At 43.9% G+C, this 22,823-nt stretch overlaps 1 protein-coding gene across 3 annotated transcripts in view; it reads left to right on the forward strand.

Moving 5' to 3' along the window:
* The window catches only part of LOC147603845 (branched-chain-amino-acid aminotransferase-like protein 2), a 95,273-nt gene extending 73,136 nt beyond the window's left edge, over positions 1-22,137 (forward strand). For 2 of the 3 annotated variants that reach the window (XM_086795772.1, XM_086795773.1), the window contains exons 11-19: positions 3,380-3,466; positions 3,724-3,775; positions 3,853-3,938; positions 4,518-4,571; positions 4,704-4,787; positions 20,419-20,490; positions 20,633-20,713; positions 21,013-21,048; positions 21,169-22,137. In XM_086795772.1, coding sequence (XP_086651898.1) covers positions 3,380-3,466; positions 3,724-3,775; positions 3,853-3,938; positions 4,518-4,571; positions 4,704-4,787; positions 20,419-20,490; positions 20,633-20,713; positions 21,013-21,048; positions 21,169-21,288 — 672 coding nt within the window. In that variant the 3' untranslated portion in view covers positions 21,289-22,137. The remainder of the gene's footprint in view (positions 1-3,379; positions 3,467-3,723; positions 3,776-3,852; positions 3,939-4,517; positions 4,572-4,703; positions 4,788-20,418; positions 20,491-20,632; positions 20,714-21,012; positions 21,049-21,168) is intronic. The other variant, XR_015265485.1, reaches the window with a different exon arrangement.
* The last annotated feature ends 686 nt before the right edge of the window (positions 22,138-22,823 follow it).

The following is a 22,823-nucleotide window of genomic DNA, read 5'->3' on the forward strand; positions in this document are numbered from 1 at the left end:
CGAATCTGCCCACCCGGTGTACTGCAAGAATCACGGATCAGGCGCGAGTGGCTGTGGCCCATGGCGACTGCCTCCCGCTCTCACAGAGCAACCTCGTGTATACACACATATCCAGGGTCCCGTGCTAAGTCTGCCACTATGCGAACGACCAAATGATGAATCCCTGAGGTATCCACACTCCCAGGATCCAAGAAAAAATGAGCCAACTCCCATAGTCGGCCTATCACATCTGTCACCTCCAGATCGCTCATATGATGAGAAAACTCAAATGTTCCCGACCTTGAGAGCCTGACGCCGCCCTTTTTATGCGCTATTGGGACCTTTTGGGGCGAGGCCTCCGCAGGGGCTTTCAGTATGTTTTGGACACTGGGGTGATGCCACAGAGCTTTTCAGAGGGCTTGATCTTTCTTATCCCCAAGGGGGAGGGAGTATCAGATGATGTTTGGCATTGGAGGCCTATTACGATCTTCAATACTGTCTACAAGGTCTTAGCAAAGGCCTTGAGTTTGAGGATCCAGCCCTTCCTGGGGGAGTTGATTCATGCCACCCAGACAGGATTCGTCAAGGAGCGCAGTATCCTTGACAACATCTTTACTTTTTGGGAGGCGACGGCCCGAGCTAGATTTCTTGGTGAGGACTTGGTCGTGATGCTTCTCGATTTTGAGAAGGCATACGATAGAGTTGATTGGGGTTTCTTAGAGGGCACTATGCTTCGCCTGGGCTTTGAGCCAGGATGGATCAGAGGGGTGGCGGCTCTGTATTCCACAGCTCGTAGCCAGGTGTTGATTGCAGGAGGACGGGGGCCGAGTTTTGAGCTGACCAGATCAGTCCGTCAGGGGTGTCCCCTTGCCCCTTTTCTTTTTCTCTTCTTTGCGGAGGCTATGAGCATGTATTTGACGGCAGAGGAGGTTGGTTTGAGAGGACTCCAGCTCCCAGTCCGGGGGGAGGACCTGCTCGATGCTGAGTTTGCAGACGACACGGGCTTATTTTTGCATGGCCAAGAGGCCAATCTTCTTCGGGCAGAGCAGTCGCTCCAGGTTTTTAGTGCAGCTTCGGGAGCATTGATCAATTGGCGCAAGACAGTGGCCTTTTGGATCAGTAGTGTTCCCACTTCGGCATGGAGCCCGGACCCCGGTTTTAGATGGATTCCTACTGGCACAACAGTGCGGTATTTGGGATGCCAGATTGGACTAGATTTGTCACCTGTGCAGCAGATTGCCCCGCTTCTTTTGAGTATTCGGAAGAAGCTTTTGTATTGGAGTACAGCTCGACTATCCTTGGCTGGGAGGGTGGTGGTGGCAAATCAGGTGCTGTTAGCGACCATGTGGTACATTACGTCTTGCTAGATCTTCTCGAGCTCTTGCATCAACCAGGTACAGAGGTTGATCAGGAACTTTCTTTGGTCTGGGCGGGACGGTCAGCCAGCCCGGGCAAAGGTTGCATGGACAGTTATTACACTTCCGCTGGCTCAGGGAGGCTTGGGCATTATAGATCCAGTCGATCAGAGTAGAGCCTTATTGGGGAAGCTTATTGTTCGGGGGCTGCATCCAGGCGCTGAGCCTTGGAAAGAGCTTCTCTTGCAGCAGCGGCTGCAGGCTCGGGCTCCCCCAGCAGGGAGCACTTGGGCACCAGAGATTCGCTGGATCTTCATAGAGATGAGGAGGACAGGCCTCAGTAGAGGATGGGAGGACAGATTTGCTTTGAGCATCCTGAGAGCTTGGGAGTTGCTGAGACCGGGGCTCTCTCAGCGACCTCCTTCTTGTGTTGAGGAGCGGGCCAGACAGCCGCTCATCTGGAGCCCAGCAGTTCGCACAGAGCAGGGTCATATGCTGGGTTCTCGGCCTCGTCTAGCGTGGGGACCTTTAGCGGCAGGCCCAGCACGTAGTTTTGGAGACTGGCAGGCCTTCTGCAGCCTACCAGAGGAGATCCAGGTGGAGAGACTGAGTCACTTCAGAGGGGGGTTGATTATGAGGGATGATATTCAGGAGGCACTCACAGAGGAGTGGTTCACGCCTTTCGAGCTAGTGGCCCCACGGTGGATGGGAGCCTTTACACATTTGGAGATCCTGATTGCTGTCAGAGCTTGCGCTGAGGATGGCAGATGCCTCTACTATGAGATTCAGGATGAGGGCAGACTTCAGAGAGTGGAGGTGGAGTCGCCTTTGGTTGCAGAGTGCACCTTTCAGAGGATACGGGTAGTGGCCGCCGCTTCTCGGAAGTGGCATATTGACCCCGGCATATGGGCATATGCAGCGCGCCTCTTGGCCCGGCTACAGTGGGACCCTGGGGAGTATGAGTGGCATGATCCTTATGCATCCCTTGAGGCCACAGAGATCACCTTTTTCCAGTATACTGTTCGGCTGGGGCGGCATATTTTGGCGGCGAGGAGGATGGTCTCTCCAGCTGCAGCGGGGCATTGGCGGCTACAGGAACTCTCACAGGAGTTCTTGGAGGATTTTTGGGCTCGGCTCTGGGCTAGTCGACAGGCCCGCAGGATCTCGACTTTCCAGTGACTGGTCGCCCACAGGGGCTCAGCAGTTGGCACCTGGCTTGTTTACAGCGGTCTTCCAGCGGCCTGCGTCCGATGCGGCCACCCTATGGAGACACAGAGACATTGCCTTTGGGATTGCCCTCAGGCGCAGCAGATTTGGCTGCGGATGCTGCGTATTCTGGCCCCCCTCTCTCCAGAGGGTATGTTTACGTGGGGTGCCGCTGCTTGGTCGACTTCGTTAGGGCCTGCTATGGGCTATGAGATGGAGTAGGACAGTCAGGCCATCAGATTCATTAGGGGCCAGCCTCGCCTGGTTCCGGCACCGGATTTCTCGTCCGCCAGCTGGACACAGGAGAGGGATTTATGATGGGAGCTTCTCAGCAGCCTCACCATCTGGTTCACCTGGAGGGCCCGGTGTTTCACGGCCTTTGAGGGGAGACTGGAGCCACCAGCAGAGACTGTACGGGGGATTTGGCAGGAGTTGATCCACACCCTGCGAGGACAGTATGACCGCATCCGGGGCGACTCGGATGAGGCGATCTTGCGGCGCCAGGCCTTTCACACCACCTGGCGCAGTGGCCCCTTCTATACCTTACACACGGGATCCCCCCGTTGGCATTACAGGCCACGTGTTTGGCTTTCCCCCCCCCCTATTGTATGATTTAGCCCCTCAGTCCTTTGTACTGATGCTTGTATTTTGCCGCACCTAGGGAGAGTCTCCCGGGCTGCCTTGCTGTATTCACTGCTCTGTTTCTCTTATGAGCAGGAGAGATCTTTTGTAGCCCTACGGGTGTTTTTATATAACTAATGAAAGGATCTTTTCTCCGGAAAAAAAAAAAAAAGAAGTTGTTATTTTTTGGTTAAATTTTTTTCTGGTTTTTCACTCAGGTTAAACGAGCAGTTTTTTCTACACTTATCATCAATGACATGTTTGATGGTGCTCACATACGCTTGACTCTTACTCGAGGGAAAAAGGTAAGTATTTGTGTGTAAATGCAGCTGATGCTTGCTTTGAAATCCCGATTCTGTCGTTTTTTTTTTCGTCTTATCAATGAGGTGTCAGGATTTGAACTCACAACCTCTTGGGAAGGGTGGGTCCTGAGTTAACCACACTCAGGAAAGAGCTCGCTGCCAACCCGGGTTCTTACATTTTGACCTCATATATTACATGTCAAAAGTTCAGGACAAGTGGGTGCTGAGCTTGCTCAATCACAATCTATGCATTATTTCAGGTCACCTCAGGAATGAGCCCTTCTTTCAACATGTATGGTTGCACTCTCATAGGTAAACCCTTTGAACTTGAGTTTATTTAAATTTTAGTGCTTTGCTAAAGCCAAAAAAAAATGCGATGGCTTTGACAGTGTTGGCAGAGTGGAAACCCCCTGTCTATAACAACAGTGACGGAATCCGCTTGGTGACAGCTTCAACACGGCGCAACTCTCCAAATGTAATTTTCTATCAGAATTTGCCTTATCTGGCTTGATCGGTGCAGTAAGAAAGCACAACTGTATGATCTGATAGTTAACTAAGTCCAGTTTCATGAAGCCTGGCTGGCTGTTGTCTTCAAGTGGACCACCTTCTAGGTATAACCCAGCTATTATTGGTCCTTGCTTTATTTATTAGGTTTCCTGCCTTATTTATAAGTTTTATGCCATTATTAGCCGAAGGCTATTAATTATAAGCTTTTAGCCAATCTAGACCTCTTTTTGCTGGCACCGTTAGCCCACGTGTGAACCCTCTAGGTCCCTATGCCCTAGCTAAGCCCTTAACTCTAATCTTGGGTTAGCACACGCTCCTACCCCTAATCCTAGGCCTGTCATGACGACGTAATAGGGGGGTGGGGATTTGTTTCACATTATAGATAACAATTCATTGGAGGGATTTCACATTATAGATATTGATGCATTGGGGGGTGGAGGGGGTTATATTATAGATAATGATGGGTCTAGTTTAAAATCAATGCTAAAGGATGCACTTGGTTTTGACATGGAGATTTTAACGAAGTTTTGGTCTTGTAATGATGCAGTGCCTAGACTCCAAGATTCATCACAATAACCTCATTAATAACATTCTGGCTAAGGTAAAAGCTAACTTGCCTTTGTCAAATTCAGTGTTGAATTCTAAGTCATATCTCTCAACAATGTTTCGAGCGTTTTATATGATACAAGGTCATTGTCAAGGTTGCATGTGAACTTATTCTTTCGTGCTGTAGGTAGAGGGAAACCTTGCAGGTGCAGATGATGCAATTATGCTTGACATTGATGGGTTTGTTTCTGAAACAAATGCAACTAACCTTGTGAGTTCACATTCTAATATTTTCCTGTTTTCTGAAAAGAAAGCTTTTGGCACACTTTTAAGTACAGGATCTATATGTAGGCACACACTTTCTTTTTTTTCCTTTTTTTCTTTTTTTTTTTGGGGGGGGGGAGAGAGAGAGAGAGAGAGAGAGAGCTTTGGTCTGTTACTACACTGTACAAAGAAACAAGACCTCCAAAGTGAGGGAAACTTCTTGAAGTTTAGAAACATTGAGCAAACAAGTCTAACTGCAGCTGGTCCAGCTCTTGTAGTCTAAGGCAATCATATAAAGATTGGCGCAAAGACTGGCAGAAGTATGAGTACTTGTCAATCTGTGTAGAGTGAAAAATCAGATGATTGCGGCTCATTCATAGTCTCCAAAGTGCCCAAAAATGTGTCAAGCAAGGAAACTTGCATAATCAGCCTGTCTCTAGTGATGTCTTCCAAAGATCCATAAACGCTTGGAGAAATAACATCCAGGAAATCTGGCAGCCAAAGAGAAACAGCTAATTTGAGCAAGAAATCTTTTTTATCCAAACAAGACCAAAGTAAATGAGACAGACTCATTGGGATTTGAGCATCTAACACAAGAAGCAGAAGCTATCCTTCTTTTGGCCAGAGTTTCACCAAAAGGTAGCACTCCAACCAAACATCGCCAAAGGAAAACTCTCTGCTTTAATGGAAATTTATTAGTCCACATCTGTTGAGGGTTTTGTTTCCACCATTTGGTTGTCTTGTACATATTCCAAAGCCGATTAGAACAATAATCCACGGCTCAAGACTTCTCAATTTGTATATGCGAGGAGCAGTGAGCTGTAACATGGGTACTTTGGGAAAACCGGGTTCATCTTTGTGCAACATCCAATCTAACAACTTGAACTTGCTGCAATAAAGGTCTAATTTTCTGCCATACGGGCCTGTAATGCATACCTAAACTCCATTTTCTTTGTGCCTATGGGAATGTAAGAATTTTGCCATCCGGAGAGACTACATCTTGGATTAGACTTATATTTTAGTGGAAAGGAAATAGGCTTTGCTTTGCTCTTGAACTGCCAGAGGTTCCAAAAAAACTCTACTCCAATGAATGCTTTCCAATCTTAGTGTGAGTTACCTGCCTCTGAAGGTCTTCCAGACCAATGCAAATATTGGAGGACTTTTTTCCAATGAGCAATCAGTCTAGTAGTGAAAGGACATCCCGGTATCTTCCATTGCAACTTACCAAGAAACAAATCCCAATGCGTACATTGCCATCTGCCAAAAATAGAAGTAAAGGGTGAGTGGCAATTGCATATAGTAATGCACTCAAAGGGTAACCTTACCTAACTAATTTACCCAATATCCAAGAATAGGACAACCCTTTGCCTAATATATGTCATGTTGTACTGTCTTGATAAAGCCAGTGAATGACTTGTTGCATTTAGACACAAAACCAAGTTTTGTCACCATTGCAGCTATGAAATCTGAGTAAACTCTATCAAAAGCCTTTGCTACATCTATTTGCACTAATAGTATATCGTGTTGCGAGTATTTGGCATACTGAATGCCCACATAAGCATTACAGATGTTATCTGTGATTTGTCTTCTGGGTACAAAACCATATTGGTCATAGAAGGGGTTTCAGCGGGAGGCGATGTAAAAACTTGTTGGAAGTGAGTCACACACTCCTCCTCTAACGGTAGAGTATATATTGTGTCCACTCTCCATTGTCCTTTTGTATTCATGAGATGCATTGTTTTTCTCTGGTTACATGTAAGCTTTTAAAGAGAGCTTTTGAAGAGTAGCCCTTATCCAAGATAGGCTTCTGTCTAGACCTGAATTCCATCTTTGTAGCTTTCTATAATTATTCAATTCAAGCTGATGTTTGGAATAACATATCTGATCCTCTTCCCGAGGAGATAAGGAATGAACATGGCTAATTTCTTCAAGAGTTTGCAATTGATTTTTCAACTTTTGAATTTCTCTCTCCTCACCCATATACCATAATCTGTAATCACCCCTTGCATACGGGATGCAAAATGGTACCAAGAAGTATCCTTATCTTCATAAATTTCAGCTATCAAAGCAAGGACCACATCTGCAACCATGCCTCTGAAATACTGATGAGTCAAATAATTGTTGTTAATTAGCAGTAATCTCTTAGCTGATAACTGTAAATCATCTAGTGACACGTCAAAGTACAAACTCAACCATATAGGAGCATGACCAAAGAGTTGCAAAGAGTAATCCACCCACAGTCTACAAGTAAGAGGATGAGGAATTCAACAAATACCATCTGACAAGCCTTGCCCTGTAAGTTGTATAAGCATTATGATGAAAGGTATACCCCTTCTTGTCCAGGCAGGTGGCCAGCCAAGTATCAAGTGCATCCCTGTGATTTATTGCATTGCGCCAAGCAACTCTTTCAGTTGCAATCATGTGTGAATTGCCACGAGTATTGTCATGTCTTGCCGGTGAGTTGTTAAATCCCCGCATATGAGAGCATTTGTCAACCAAGGGTAATGCTACAATTGCAACCACATTCTAGCTCTTTGAGAAAATACTGTGGAAGCATAAACAAAAGCAAACTCATAAGTCTCACCATTGAGCATACATTGTACACTAAGTAACCTACCTTCCGGATCATTGTAAGCAATTAGGGACTACAATTCTTGTCTAACAAGAAAACACACACCAAAGAAAGTAGAATAACCAGCATAATATTTACAGTATCCATCAAAGAAACTAGACCGGTCAGCCATAGCATATTGGTTATGTTCCCGAAGACATACTATGTCTGGCTTCATTCTATGTACATAGTCCCAAACCAGCCTACATTTATTCAAATTGCTTAAACCCTGTACAAACCATATCAACATCTGCATATTCTGTAGAGTTTGCATTGCACCTTGAAGTACTGCAGCCCAAAGCTTTCCTGGATCAACTTCTCTCGACGAGCAAGCTTTACTCTGAGAGGAAGATGATTCCATCCACATTCTGGACTGTAATGGTCGAGGTCTGACAGAAATTACCGTTCTGGGGTTTGGGGCTTGCCAACCCTCTGAATCTATGGCATTCTTATCCTTGTTTGCAGCATTTTTTACAATATGGTAAGTTCTAGCAAGCATATGTGTTGGCTGCCCTGCTCTTGCTCTTATTTGCATTCCTATGTTAGCAACTTGCACTGTATTTTCCGTTTTAGTTGGAGTAGGCTTTGCTTGGCCTGATGTTTCCAGAATTGGAATTGGAGAAATAGAGTCAGCTGGAGATCTCAACGTAAGAGAAGGACAATCAGAAGCCAAGTGGCCACACTTATGACAAGTGTAGCATGCTCCTCCCCATTTGGGTTCATAATAATTTTTGCCCATATAGACATCATCAACCTCCACTGCAATGGATGGTGGGGTGGGTTTATCTATATCCCACAGAATACAAAATCTATTTTTGTTGCCCAAAAGATGTGGGGGGCAAATGACAGTTCCCAACATCAAAGCCAATCTTGGCAATGCATCAGAGAAGTCTACCAGAAATTAACCACCTCAACCCATACTGGGCATTGATGCTTCAAGAGGGCCTGATAGTCCTTCGTGGGTGTCCATGCAAGTACATGCACCATCTGACAGGCATAAAACAGAGGTGATTTTTCTAATAGTTGTTGCTTATATATTGGTTTTGAGAGAACCACTTCACAAAAGCCACGAGGAGCATAATCGACATGGCATCCACCAAGCAAGTTCTTAATCCACTGAGCAACATCACTCCCAGTAGGCATTTTGCCAAGAAAAAACATTATGATTGCGGATTCCGATAATTTTTTAACTCTCAGCAATTTAGTTTGGGTAGAAATTTTGTATTTCAAAGTTGGTTTAGGCTTGTCCCATGCAGTTTGATTTTCATGCCACATGCTAGGGGCCCGACCACATATATCTTGGGGTGCCTTGAACATGGGACCAGCCAGGTCTCTTGAAGATTGGATTGTACACAGGCAATTACCTCGGGAGGAGCAGGAGAGGCATGACAGGGATCCGGGCTAGAGACAAGCTCAGCATCGACACAGACTCAGCTATTCCTCAGGAGTGGCTGACTCCTATTCCAAAACCGATCCCCCCGGTGTGGCCAGGCGTGTTTACAAGAATATCGTGTCTGGTACTTGTCTGGTACAAGAATATCGGTCGGTACTTGGCTGGCAATTGGAGGTCGGTCAGCAGCTTGCCCGAGGTGCGGCCACTCCCAGGAGTCTCAGCGACATTGCCTTTAGGATTACCGGAAGGCTCAGCAAGTTTGGCAACGGATTCTCCGCATCTTCGCTATGGACAGGGCATCAACCCGGATCCTCACTTGGGGTACTGTTGCTTGGGCCATCGAGGCTAGAGTGCTCAGGAATGAGGAGGATGGGGGAGGACTACCCCTTCAGGTCTCCCACCATCGTATTGCAGCAGTACTAGTCACAGCCCCACCGACAAGTGATTGGCGACGAGGCTCCTACCAGAGATGGGAGATTTGCAACAGCATAGCAGCCTAGCACATTTGGCGTGCTAGATGCAGTGAGGCCATCGAGGGTACCCACACTCCACCAGCTAAGGCCATCAGGAGGATATGGCTTGATATCATTCACAGCCTCCGTGGTCAATGGAGGAAGCTATAGGGAGATTTTGACCGCATGCGGAAGCGGAGGGAAGCCTTCTTGAGACTTTGGAGGCCTGACGCACCCCCCCCACCCCCATATGAGATAGCCTTCTCCTCACAGAGCGGCCAGCCGGAGGAGAAGCATCTCTTCCCCTTTGATCACTTGTTTCCCACCCTTATATGCCGCGAGTTTGTATCTAACCCGTCGTGGTTGTACTTAGCCCCTTGTGGCTGATTTTTCCTGAACTAATTGAAGGATCTTTTTTCCGGGGAAAAAAAAAAAAGAAAAAAGAAAGAAAGCAAAGATAGTGGCCTAGTAGCCTTGAAACAAGAAGGCCACCTACCAAAGAGATGAGCATGATCGAGTGTAGAAGGCCACCTACCAAAGAGCCAAAAAAAATATGGAGAAGGAATACCTTGGAAATCTAAGTCGAAGAAAATGAGAGATTTCACAAAGGACACTTTTGGCATCACTGTTTCCTTTATGCAAGGGCAAGATGTCGGTGCAGCTATGTGTCTTTTTTCAAGAAGTTCTGCAATTGGGAGCACTCCCAACAAGCACCGCCATAAAAACAATCTACATTTGATTGACAATTTACTATGCCAAATTTTCTTTAGGTTTTGTTTCCACCGAGTTATCTGAGTGAGGAGCCAAATCTTATTAACTCGATCGACAAATGAAGGCGCATGAATTATCAACTTGTAAATCAAAGTAGCAGAAACCTGAGGGAAAGAGAATCTAGGATAAGGTCTAGGATCTGTCCTGTGGAAAATCCAATCCTCCATTATTACACCATCCGGAACAACTGTTAGAGGAGTAAAAGGCTGCAATTGTTCCTTTAACATGCGCCATAAAGGTCTATAGTGCATACCCAAGTACGAACATCTTTGAGCTTGAGGAAAGGACAGAACATTTCCTTCAGCATCAACAACATCTTGGCAAACCAGGATGCCTTTTGTAGAAAGAAAGTAAGCTTGCCAAGGGTAATAGATCAGGCGGTCTACCCATCCATTGAATATATTGTAGAACAAGCTTCCAGGTTGCAAGGAGACGAGAGACATAAGGGCATTGAGCAATCGTGTCCTCCACATAGCCAAATAAAACTTCCCAAAGAGTTAGTTGCCATTTGCCAAATGCATCTGTATTCGCATCAAAGCAAAGAGCTGCAATCATAAGTGTCTAGGGTTGTTGCTACACAATAAAAGTCAGAAGCAGAGTGGCTTTGTGTGCAAAAACATGATAATTGATATCCAAAATATTAAGGCCTCCATGCGTTTTTGCGAGCATATGAACTCATACTTCAGGAGTCGCAAGGCCTTCTTATATCGAGAATTTTACCAAAAGAGCTCAATGCTTTTTTTCATAAAACCAGAGATAGACCATGCCAGAAGAGGGAGAAAAAACTGAATGTATGCCATCAAAATCGATTGAACTATTCTCAATCTGAGATGAACTAGCCAAGTAGAGAGTTTCCAATATTCCAATTTAATCATAAGTTTTTGCAACATGGCTGATTGAACATGGTAGTATTACGCATTTGCCAAATTGTCCAAACTGCCCAAAATCTAACCCGAGAAAAGAACGTAGCGTTATCCTATAATCCCGGATTTCCCACACCAAAAAGCCAAAAGTTCTTGGAGCATCTTCTACTAGGGAAACAAGTAGCCAGATCATTAGCTAGACGTGCCAAGGATAGTCTGGAATACAATGCCATAATAGATGTGGCACAGTCTCAACGTGACTAAGACATCTACAACATCTGTCAGATGCAATAGCACGTTTCATAAGAATATTAGAAACGGACAACATTCCAGTCAAACATCTCCACAGAGACAATATTTGTTTTAGTGGAAGACCATTTTTGCATATACATTGCACGCGTTTCTTCCACCAATTTTGAGGTTTATTCAGAACCCATAAATGATTCGCATGCTCCTGTATCCATGGCTGTGGAGGTAAATGGAGGTACATGGAGGCTGCGGTAATCATATGCAATTGTAATCTGCTTCCATCAGGATGTTGGAAATCCCAATCACGCATTCAATCATGCGGATCTAAAGGGGGCACTGGTTCAAGATATCTTCGAGCTTTCTCCATAGTGGCCTATGATGCATACCAAGCCCATATCTTCTAGAAGCCTACGAAAAAGAAAGTACCATGCCACTGTCATCCACAACATCTTCTATTTGATTTATGGCAAATTTTGCGAGGGAATATGCTTTTCAAGGCTCTTTAAAAGCTGGAGACTTGGGATGTAGAGAGGAACAATGAATACTTTCCAAGCACATGGAATTGCCTTGAGGAGCTTGCCTACCATAATGGACATTATAAGCTTCCAGTCCTTCAGCATGCGGTTGATATATGAGCAGCCCGCAATCCAACCTTCAAATTTCCCAACTATCACATCCCAATGAGTGGGAATCCAATTACCATATGCAAGTAGACATGGTGGTCATCAAGGATGGCATCGTTATTGTCCAAGGCTGTTTTTGTTCCAAAAATGTTGGCATTAGGGTTGCCTTTCTGGCCAGCACATGGGAATGTAGATTCATGACATTAAGACCTCCATGTGATTTAGGCGAACATGTATACGGATATTTGAGGAGCCTCAAGCCTTTCTTAACGGGCTTTATTTTCCAAAACAGCTCCATGGCTTCCATAATGTAAAAGTGTAAATCCACCTTTTGCCAATTGATCAATAGAAGATAAAACTGAACATATGCCATAATGATCGATTGGACCATGCACAATTGTATGGGCAGCGGCCATGTAGACAAATTCTAGTATTTCAATTTTGATTTGAGCGTTTGGAGCACCCAATCACATGCTTGTTTGACTGTCCCAAGTGGCTGACAATGCCATCTGAAGGGATTACTTCTCCAAGCCCTGAATTATAGTGCCAATCCATACATTTCATTGGGAGAAATTTGGATTTTGAGAAATTTATACGTAAACAAGCAGATACATACTCCAGAAAGCCTTTATTTCCTGGAAGCAAACGCCTGTGAATTGCCCCATAGCAACCAATTTGTCAAGAGTGAGCAGCAACGGAGGGTGGCAATAGCAAACAAAAGGGCACTCAAAGGACAACCTTGGTGAACAGATTTCCCCAGAGGCCAAGCATCAGACAATTCACCTTGTGGAATACATTGGGTAGTACCACCTTGATACAACCAGAAAATGACATTCTGCATTTTAACTCCGAAACCTAGGGCCACCCTGACTTGTTTAATGAACTCCCAATGAATCGTGTCAAATGCCTTAGCAATATCCACCTGCATGATCAAAACATCCTGTTTTGTGTAATTAGCATACCCCGTAGTGACATAGGCATTGGCTATAGTATAGTGTAAAGGGAAAAAATTACAAGTCACTTGGAGGTGACTGGAGGATAACATCATCCAAAGCAATCCCTAAATTGGTTAACAGAGTATGCAATGGAATAGTTACACCATCAGGAAAATGTAAGCTTTTTACCCTTGTGATTCTTATTGACATATGCTGGGATGCGGAACTTCTGAATCAGAGGGTCAAATGCTTCCCTTATAGGAGGAGGCATATCCTCCAATGAAAATGTACTGCTGTCCACTGAGAGGCTGTCTCCATCAATACTCTTGCAGTCGGTCACCGGAACATGAGAAATGGGGGCAATATCACCGGTAAAGGTACCCCAGCCGAAGAGCTAGGTGCCATGGGGACCTCAGGAACTGCCGCAGGGGGCTGCGACTCAGTTACCGACTGGCTCCATAGAAGAGTCCTGGGGAACCAAGGCAGTCTGCTGAACTGAAGGGGGCTCCTGCGGAGCAACCATATCAATAGGCATAACCGTGGGCAGCTGCTGCGGGGCCTCCGACACCATGGGCAGCTGCAGAGAAAGAGCCTGGAAAGGGTTCGATAGGGGCTCTGATGCCTGAGCCTTCACCTGAGAAGACACCTGCCGCCACTCCTTTTTGTGCTTGGACGACGAGGGCCGATCTTGGGGAGGAGGGACGGGATGTTGTACTGGAAGGGGAACTGCGGGGTTTTGCTTAAAAGGTGAGGAAGCAGTAGGGCAGTGTTGAGCAAAATGACCCAACTGGCGGCATTTGTAGCACGTATTCGCTGTCTTGCCCGAAGGAGGAACAGGGGACTGTGATAAGCTCCACTTCTTCCTTTCATAACATCGAAGACGTGCGGCCCGGACAGGGAGAGGATGAGCCAATGTCGAAAAGATGAACTTGGCCGGAGATTCTGTTGCAGCCAAAGAGGGTGCACTTCATGAAGATGGAGCTGTGGAAGGTGGAGCCAAGTCCATTGGTGCGGACACTTTTTTTTTGTGAAACCACTGTTTATATTAAATAGTAAACTGTACAGTCACAGTCTCCCGAAGCGGGTGTTTATTCTTTGCGGACACACACTTTTTTTTTTTTTTGTAAAACCAGTTGAAATTGCATTATATCATAAATGTACAAAAGGGTTTTTTAAGGTTCTAGGGTTTAGACATCCTTTTTTTACTATTGCGGACACACACACACACATATTTTTTTTGGTAATATCCAGTGCAGTATATTTATATGCTCATAAATTTACATGATGGAAGGTCTCCGAAATGGAGAGTATCCCAAAGATCAGAAACATAAAAAGAAAAGCTCCATGCAAGAAGCATCCATATCACCCTCATGGCAGGCATCATATAAGGATTGCCGCAATGAGGCTCGGAAAGATTCATATGACTTGTGAATCTGCCGACCCAAGTATGCCAAATTATGCTCACTCCAGATTGTCCAAAGAGCCCAATATCTCACCCAAGAGAGAAATAGTGAGTATTGAGACCAAGACTTCATAAATCTGCCAAAGAGCCAGAAATGTTTCCCAAATCTGTGACTCGGGAAACGGAGCCGAAGATAATCTGAAATTCTCCCGAGGAGGATCCTAGAACACGGGCAGTGCCAAAGCAAATGAAGAACAGTCTCTGAAGGAGCCTGACATCTTAAACATGTGGATGGTGCAATGCGACGTTTAGCAAGTGTGACCCCCACTGACAATGTGCCTGTCATACATCTCCAAAGAAAAAGTCTTTGTTTCAATGGCATTTTACACTTCCATAACATCCCGAGATTCTTCCGCCACCATGAGAGGGGCTTCCTTATATGCCACAGAGAATTAGCATGTTGCTGAATCCATGGAGCAGGCTAAAGAAGCCTGTAAGCTTTGATGGAGGTTAAGGCGGGAAGAGGAACAGGATGAGTGCATGTAGCAGAGGGTTGCAATTGCCAATCCGTAAGCCTATCTGTGTCAGCCACACAGGAGGAACAGGTAGAAAAGGATGTAATAAATCGGCAATTTTCTTCCATATAGACCTATGATGCATTCCCAATGCATAGGAAGCAGTGGCCTGAGGAAAAGATAAGACATAGCCCTGATCATCTACCACATCATGTATGTATCTAATTCCCAATTTCATGAGATTGTATGCCCGAACAGGTTCCTGTAAAGCGAGTGGAATGTCAAAGATGGCACTCCAATGAATACTTTCTTTCCTCATTGAGTTTGTCCCCGAGCAATTATCAGGAGCCCATTTGACCTTAGAAAGTACTTGTTTCCAGTCAAGTATCAGAGCAGTAGAGAAAGGACAGCCAGGTATCTCCCAATGATCAGTAATCCAATGACCATAAGCACAAGTCCTCATGTTGACACACATGGATGCTAGCATACAAGTCCATGGCTGTTGTTGGCGGAAAAAAGTATGCAGCATAGTCGCCTTCCTTGCAAGTACATGATATCTTATATTGAGGACATTAAGTCCACCATGCATCCTAGGAGAGCACACCATTTCCATCTTCATCAGTCTCAATGCTTTCACAGCAGTTTTTGTCCTCCATAACATCTCCATAGCTTGAGACATAAAGGCTGAAATATCCCTGGAGGATCAATGCAGCAAAGGCAAATAGAACTGGACATAGGACATTACAATGGACTGTACTATTCTGAGCCTGACATGAAGAGGCCAAGTAGAAATCTTCCAGTATTCCAGTTTATGTTGAAGTCTTTGGAAGATCCATTTTAGCTGCTGCTTCCTGGTGATATGCCATCCTCTGGGATATCCCAAATGCCTAACTACATCTTTGGAATGCACCACGTGACCCGGCCAAAGAATAGAATGCCAGTCACATTGTTTCAGGGGAAGTAATTTAGATTTGTCAAAATTGACATGCAATCCCGCTGCCAAGCCATACAATGAAAGAGTGGTCATAAGCACTTGAACTTCCCGGGAAGAATTCTGTGGCATAAAGAAGGAATCATCAGCATATGCTTGTGCCAGAAAAGATGCAGCCCCAGGGATTTTAAGACCAGTCATGTGTCCTGTGTTTGTAAGATGATCAAGATACATTAAAAGGGGATGGGTCGCAATGGCATAGAAGAGAGCACTAAGAGGACAGCCCTGTCTAACTGATCGACCCAATGTCCATGATCGAGACAGATAACCCCCAAGAATGCACTGAGAAGTAGAGCCAGAATAAAGCCAATAAACTGCATTTGCCATCTTGGGACCAAAGCCCAACTTGGTCATGATTTGAGAGATAAAATCCCATTGAACAGTGTCAAATGCCTTAGCAATATCCACCTGCAATATAAGCACATCTTGATGCGAATACTTAGCATATTCAATTGCAGTCAAGGCATTGGATATATTGTCATGGATTTGTCTTCGCGGCACAAACCCATACTGATGAGGATGAAGTCCCGCATCCAGTATCCTGTGAAGCCTATGCACAATCATTTTGGTAATGAGTTTGTAAACTATAGGCATCAAAGTAATAGGCCTCCAATCTGACATATGGTCACACAGATGTTTTTTGGGCATAAGTTTGACTATGCCATGCTTCCAAGAGTGCGGCAACTGATTTTCTTGCCAGGCAACATTGATCATTTGCAAGAGGACTTCTTTCAAATCATCCCAAAAAGAAATATAAAAATCCACCGTAAGGCCATCCCAGCCAGGGGACTTATATTTGCTGAGGTGGAACAATGCATTATCAAGTTCTGTGTCAGTAAAAGATCTCTCCAAGGTAAGAGCATCATCCATTTCCACTATTCCAGAAACATATTGGAGAAATTCAGTCCTAGCCTCAGTCATTTGATTTGATGGGGAAATAGGAGCGGAGAATAATTTCTGGAAATAATTCTGGCATTCATCTTGGAGATCAGAGAAAGAGTGCGTCCAAGAGCCATCTAGCTTCCTTACCCTTAGGCATGAGTTTTTCTTTCGAGTAGCATGCAAGCCCTGAAAAAAGGCTTTTGATGAGCAGCCCTTATCCATGAGGGGCTTCATTCTTGCCTCAATCTGCCATTTGTACAATTTACACACACACACTTTTTCTTTTCTTTTTTTTGGTAAATCCATGAATAGTATATTATCAAAGAAATTCACATGAGAGTCTCCAAAACGGAGAGCCTCAACAGGAAATCAGAAGCAAAGAGAAACTATTTCGAGGCATGACTGATGAAGATCTCCTTGGTGGCAAGCATCATAAACAGATTGCCGTAAGGAGCTTCTAAAATACTGATAAGATTGCAAAAACGGTTTCCCAAAATATCTCATGTTGTGATCCTGCCATATGGTCTAGAAAGCCCAATATCTGACCCAGTACAAAAGTAAAGAGTAATGGACCGTGGTTGTAGAGAGTATGCCAAAAAGCCAAAAGTGTTTCCCAAAAAAAGAGTTAGGGAAACGAAGGCGAAGTAACATGGAAATTTTGCGGATGAAGGCCTTAGTGCTGGAGCACGTCCAAAACAAATGAGGCACCGTTTCAGAAGGGGCCATGCATCGAAGACAATTTGTAAAACCAGTTGAAATTGCATTATATCATAAATGTACAAGAGGGTTTGACATCAAGAGGATGTCTAAACCCTAGAACTTAAAAAACAGTAGTAAAAAAGCTCTATCGAAGATCAGGGCAGTGCTCAAGAAAAGAGCCTATGCCCTATCCATCAGAAACAATAAAAGAAAAGCTGAACACAAGAAACATCCAAATCTTCCTCATGTACGGCATCATATAAGGACTGCCGCAATGAGGCTCGAAAGAATTCATAAGGGTGCTGAAGGGGTGAATTCAGATATGCATGATTTCGCTGTAGCCAGAGGATCCATAAGGCCCAGTATCTGATCCAATGGAAGAAAAGAGAATACTGTGACAAAGAAGCTGATAACATGCCAAACATCCAGAAAAACCTGCAGAACCTGTGTGCAGGAAATCTGAGAGATAAAAAATAGGAGATCTTGTCCAGAAGGTCTCTGGAATATGAACAAGACCACAATAAATGCGTAATACTCTCAGTAGTATGATGACATCTTGGACAAAGAGGAGAGGCAATCCTTCTTTGAGCCAATTTCACTCCCACTGGAAAAATACCGACAATGCATCTCCAAAGAAAGAGTCTCTGCTTCAATGGCATTTTCAACTTCCATATCAATGTTAGTTTTCCTTTCCACCAAGCTAAAGACTTATCCAGATGCCAAAGAGAATTAGCATGATGAGCAATCCATGGAGGAGGTAATATCAATCGATAAGCCTGTATAGAAGTCAATAGATGCAAAGGCTGAGAGGATAATCTTGAATTTGAAGACTGAAGATGCCAATCTTGAAGCCTGTCTCTTACATCCAATGTTGGAATCGGAATGAAAGGGTGTAAGAGATCTACAATAGCTTTCCATATAGATCTATGATGCATCCCAAGATTGTATTGTTGACATGCTGCCGGACAAGAAAGAATTTGCCCTCGAGTATCTACCACGTCGTCAATGAACCGGATGCCCAACTTCATAAGATTGTAAGCTCTGATTGGTTGTTGTACAGCAAGGGGAGAGTAAAAAACAGCACTCCAATGTAGGCTTTCCATTCGAAGCGAAGAAGCTATAGAATCAGGATGGGGAGACCATTTGATGCGAGAGAGCACTTTCTTCCAATCCTGAATCAAGAAAGTAGAAAATGGACAACCAGGGATTTTACCTTGAAATTTGCCAAGCACTACTTCCGATGGATCAACTAACCAACGACCATAAGCATTTGTGCGCATCTGACCACACAAAATTGCCAACATGATAGACCAAGGCTGCTCTTGTTGAAAAAAGGTTTTGAGCATAGTGATCTTTCTTGCCAGCACATGAAATTTGATGTTTATAATATTCAAACCACCATGCATTCTTGGTGAGCAAAGTAGGTTCATTTTGAGCAACCTTAAAGCTTTTTTATGAAGCTTAGTTTTCCAAAAAATCTCCATGGCTTGAGACATAAAAGAAGAAAGATCTCGAGATGACCAATGCAAGAGAGGAAGGTAGAACTGGACATAAGCCAGAATAATGGACTGAACAATTCGAAGCCGTACGTGCAATGGCCAAGTGGAGATCTTCCAATATTCTAATTTGTCCTGAATTTTGTTTAGCACCCAAGATATTTGTTGCTTATTTTTGATTTTCCAGCCAATGGGATAACCCAAATGTCTTACTATGCTTTCCGGATAAATAATCTGCCCGGGCCACAGGATAGCATGCCAGTCACAATGCTTGAGAGGTAAGAGTTTTGATTTCTGAAAATTAATTTTTAGACCAGCTGCCAACCCGAAATCTAAAAGAGTTCCATCAATAGGCGAAGCTCCAGAGGACTGTTCTTTGGCATGAAGAATGAATCATCTGCATAAGCCTGTGCAATGAAAGGCCATGAACCAGAAATCTGAAGCCCCTTTAACTGTCTAGTATCAACCAGATGATCCATATAAAGAAGCAAAGGATGTGAAGCAATAGCATAGAACAAAGCACTGAGAGGGCATCCCTGTCGAACTGATCGTTCTTGAGTCCAAGACTCAGACAAATGTTTGCCTATAAAGCATTGAGCAGTGGAATCTGAGTAAAGCCAATATATGACATTAACTAGCTTTGGCCCAAAACCAAGTTTAGACATGATTTGAGAAACATAATCCCACTGTACTGTATCAAATGCCTTTGCCACATCCACCTGCATGACCAAGACATCTTGAGCAGAATATTTTGCATATTCCATTGCAATGAGAGTATTGGAGATATTATCATGTATATGCCTTCTTGGAACAAAACCATATTGCCTGGGATGAAGTCCATCATGAAGGATATCCTTTATCCGATGTACCAACATTTTAGCAATAAGTTTATATATAACAGGCATCAAAGTGATAGGCCTCCAGTCATCCATTGTCTCACACAGAGGTTTTTTGGGGAGAAGCTTAACCAGACCATGCTTCCAAGCTGAGGGAAGATGTTGATGCTGCCAGGCTACATTGATGAGCTTCAAGATTGGACCCTTCAATTCAGCCTAGAAGGCTACAAAAAATTCAACCGTCAAACCATCCCAGCCTGGGGATTTATGTTTCCCCAAATGCTTAAGGGCTTCATCCGATTCAGTATCTGAAAAGGACATTTCCAGCATTGAAGCTTTTTGCAAAGAAACAATAGGAGAAACAAGCTCAATAAATGTGCTCCGAGCCAATGCAGCCTGAGGTGTAGAAGAAGATGGTAGAGAAAAAAGAAGCTGAAAATGATCCAGACATTGTTTTTCTAGCTGCGATAAAGTCTGGGTCCAAAGACCATCGGGTTTCTTGACTCTCATGATGGATTGACTTTGTCTGTACGTGTGTAAATTTCGAAAGAAAGATTTCAAGGAGCAACCCTTATCTAGCATAGGTTTAACTCTAGCCCTTGTCTGCCATTTGGAAAGCTTGCGTTTATCATTAGCATCAATTATGGAAGAAGCACAAGACAATGAATCTCACACACACACACACACACACACATCCATGCATGAATGCACACACGCATGCAAACACACTCACAAGATATATGTAGGTACACACGCACACGCACACGCACACGCACACGCACACGCACACGCACATGCGCACACACACACACACAGAGAGAGAGAGAGAGAGAGAGAGAGAGAGAGAGAGAGAGAGAGAGGTACCATCTCCACACCAATCGAAACTTATTAGCTCAGTTCATATCTTTCACTTGTTTCAGTTCATGGTGAAGAAGGGTGTTGTGCTGACACCTCATGCCGACTACTGCCTGCCTGGCATTACTCGTAGAACGGTAGAATTTCAGTTGGCATGTCATTATGTGCAATGTTTCAAGAATATCAGAATTTCAAAGTTGTTTGTTTTAACTCCTTGTTTCGTACTGGGTGACATCCATTATGTTTCCAAATGATCAACCATTGCTACTTTTCTTTCAGGTGATTGACCTTGCAAGAGATGAAGGGTACATCATAGAAGAACGCCGAATCAGCATTACCGAGTTTCACACAGCTGATGAAGTACAATTCTAGATATCTATCAGTACCAAGCACATATATATATGCATACAAGAAAGCACCCTAAATTCTAATTTTTCGCTTCACAACGTCCTCATGCCTGCACTCAAGGGTTAAAAGCATCTGGGGGAAAGCTGGGCTTTGGAGGCCACCTGATGTCTTGGTGGGCCTGGGCAAGCTCCTTCGTTGTGAAGCCACCCTTGTGCTGACAAGCTTTCAAAAATTATCAAGTAATTTCAGATATGTTATGTGCTTATTTAAAGTAGAAATATGGAATTTCCCTAAATGCTGAGATGTGACAGGTCTGGACAACCGGCACTATGGGAGAACTCTCGCCTGTATGTATTTTGTTTTTTATTTTTCTTTATATACTTTAATTTTCCTTTTATATATTGCAAATCAATGCAAAAAAAAAAAAAAAAACATTTTCAGTAAGGTTTTTGTCAATCTTGTACTAGGTTTGTGAAATAGATGGCCGTGTTATCGGTGATGGTAGAGTTGGACCGATAACAAAGAAGTTACAAGGATACTATGCAGAATTGGCAGAAACCCAAGGGGATCCTATACCAAGCCAATAGCTGTTGATAAGTCCTGGCAGCTGATGTACTTTGAGGGTCTACCTAAGGTTGGGAAGACCTACCAGTGATGAGACATGGTTTTGTAGTCACTATAATCATGAATGTGAATGGATTGGTGCCAATGTCCCAACGTTGGCTTATTGAGTTGAAGATTGGATCCTAGTTGGGTTGCTTTAGGATGATTTATGTTGATGTTGACAGGGTGGCTTAATGGATTTGTTAGATTCCAAGCAATTTCAGTATGCATGCACAAGCACACTAAAATCATTTGGTGGTTGGTTTGACCTCGGCATGTGTTTTTGTAATGCTTTGGATGGCTCGAAAATAAGGTATGGATGGTTGTCATCATAGAGTTTCAGCGACCAACCATGCAGGCATAATCAGCAGCCATGCAGGCATCATCAGCAGCTGGGAAACGGAGAAGAGGGAGGGGGGTTTAGGGGGCTGTTGGGGGGATTTTCCATGCTGTCTTCTCAAGCTTGCCTTGCTAAAAATGTAAGTGCTTGGGGACATATCCATGCAGGCATAATCAGCAGCTGGGAAACGGAGAAGAGGGAGGGGATTTAGGGGGATTTTCCATGCTGTCTTCTCAAGCTTGCCTTGCTAAAAAATGTAAGTGCTTGGGGACATATCCATGCAAACTTCTTCCACATGATTCTCCAGGCATTAGCAGCTGATTTCTACTGCCAGGGCCAAGGATGCCTGTCACATTCTGGAGTTTGGTCACACGTCTTACAACCTTCAATATCTAGGTTGAACGGTCGAACCTCTCATGTATGCCTTTGAGAAGGGATGTTATCATGGATATACTGTTAAACATCATAATCGTGGATTGTTTGATGTGAGAAACAGTGTTTATTTGTGAAGGTTGCAGAGCCCTTCTAAGGGCAATTTGTCCTGCTAAGAAGTATGAAAAAGAATCGAGTATTGCTCTTGAAGTGCTATTAAAAAAATTTACCCTTCACATGGAAGGGTGAAAAAAATTGACCTTGCACATGAAGGGCATATAGGTATTAGTTTGTTGCTTCTTTAGATACACATTACACATCTTTTTTTGAAGACGTTCGTTGATAGCTTATTGAGAAAACTGATGAAGCTTTATAGCAGAACCATGGTGATCAAGAAAAACAAACTTCATAAGCAAAGAGATTGTAATACAGTGGGTCAATGGATATATTGTTACCATAATGGGTCAATGACTTAACAATTTCATTTCATTTGTAAATGTTTTAAGAAGGAACTTGAAAGATAACCTTTATGTTGGCCGTCTTTTGAAGGGCAAAGAAAAAAATATGCCCTTCACATTGAAAGACAAATTTGAAAGAGGCCTTCTTAAGAAAAAGCATACCCTACTTGCAAAAATAAACACTAGTGAGAAATGAGTTATGGATACTCTTGTCCACGCTATTTATTACCCAATCTTGGTGAAATATATTTTTGTTTTTCCTCCTCAATCCTCTCTTAAGCTCTCCTAGAAGTCAAATATCAAACACACAAATCTAAAGTAAAGTTGAGGTAAATTATCTCAACAACGA

The sequence above is a fragment of the Cibotium barometz genome, chromosome 63 (genome assembly GCF_041138505.1).
Source record: "Cibotium barometz isolate CiBa-2024 chromosome 63, ASM4113850v1, whole genome shotgun sequence".
Classification (NCBI taxonomy): Eukaryota; Viridiplantae; Streptophyta; class Polypodiopsida; order Cyatheales; family Cibotiaceae; genus Cibotium; species Cibotium barometz.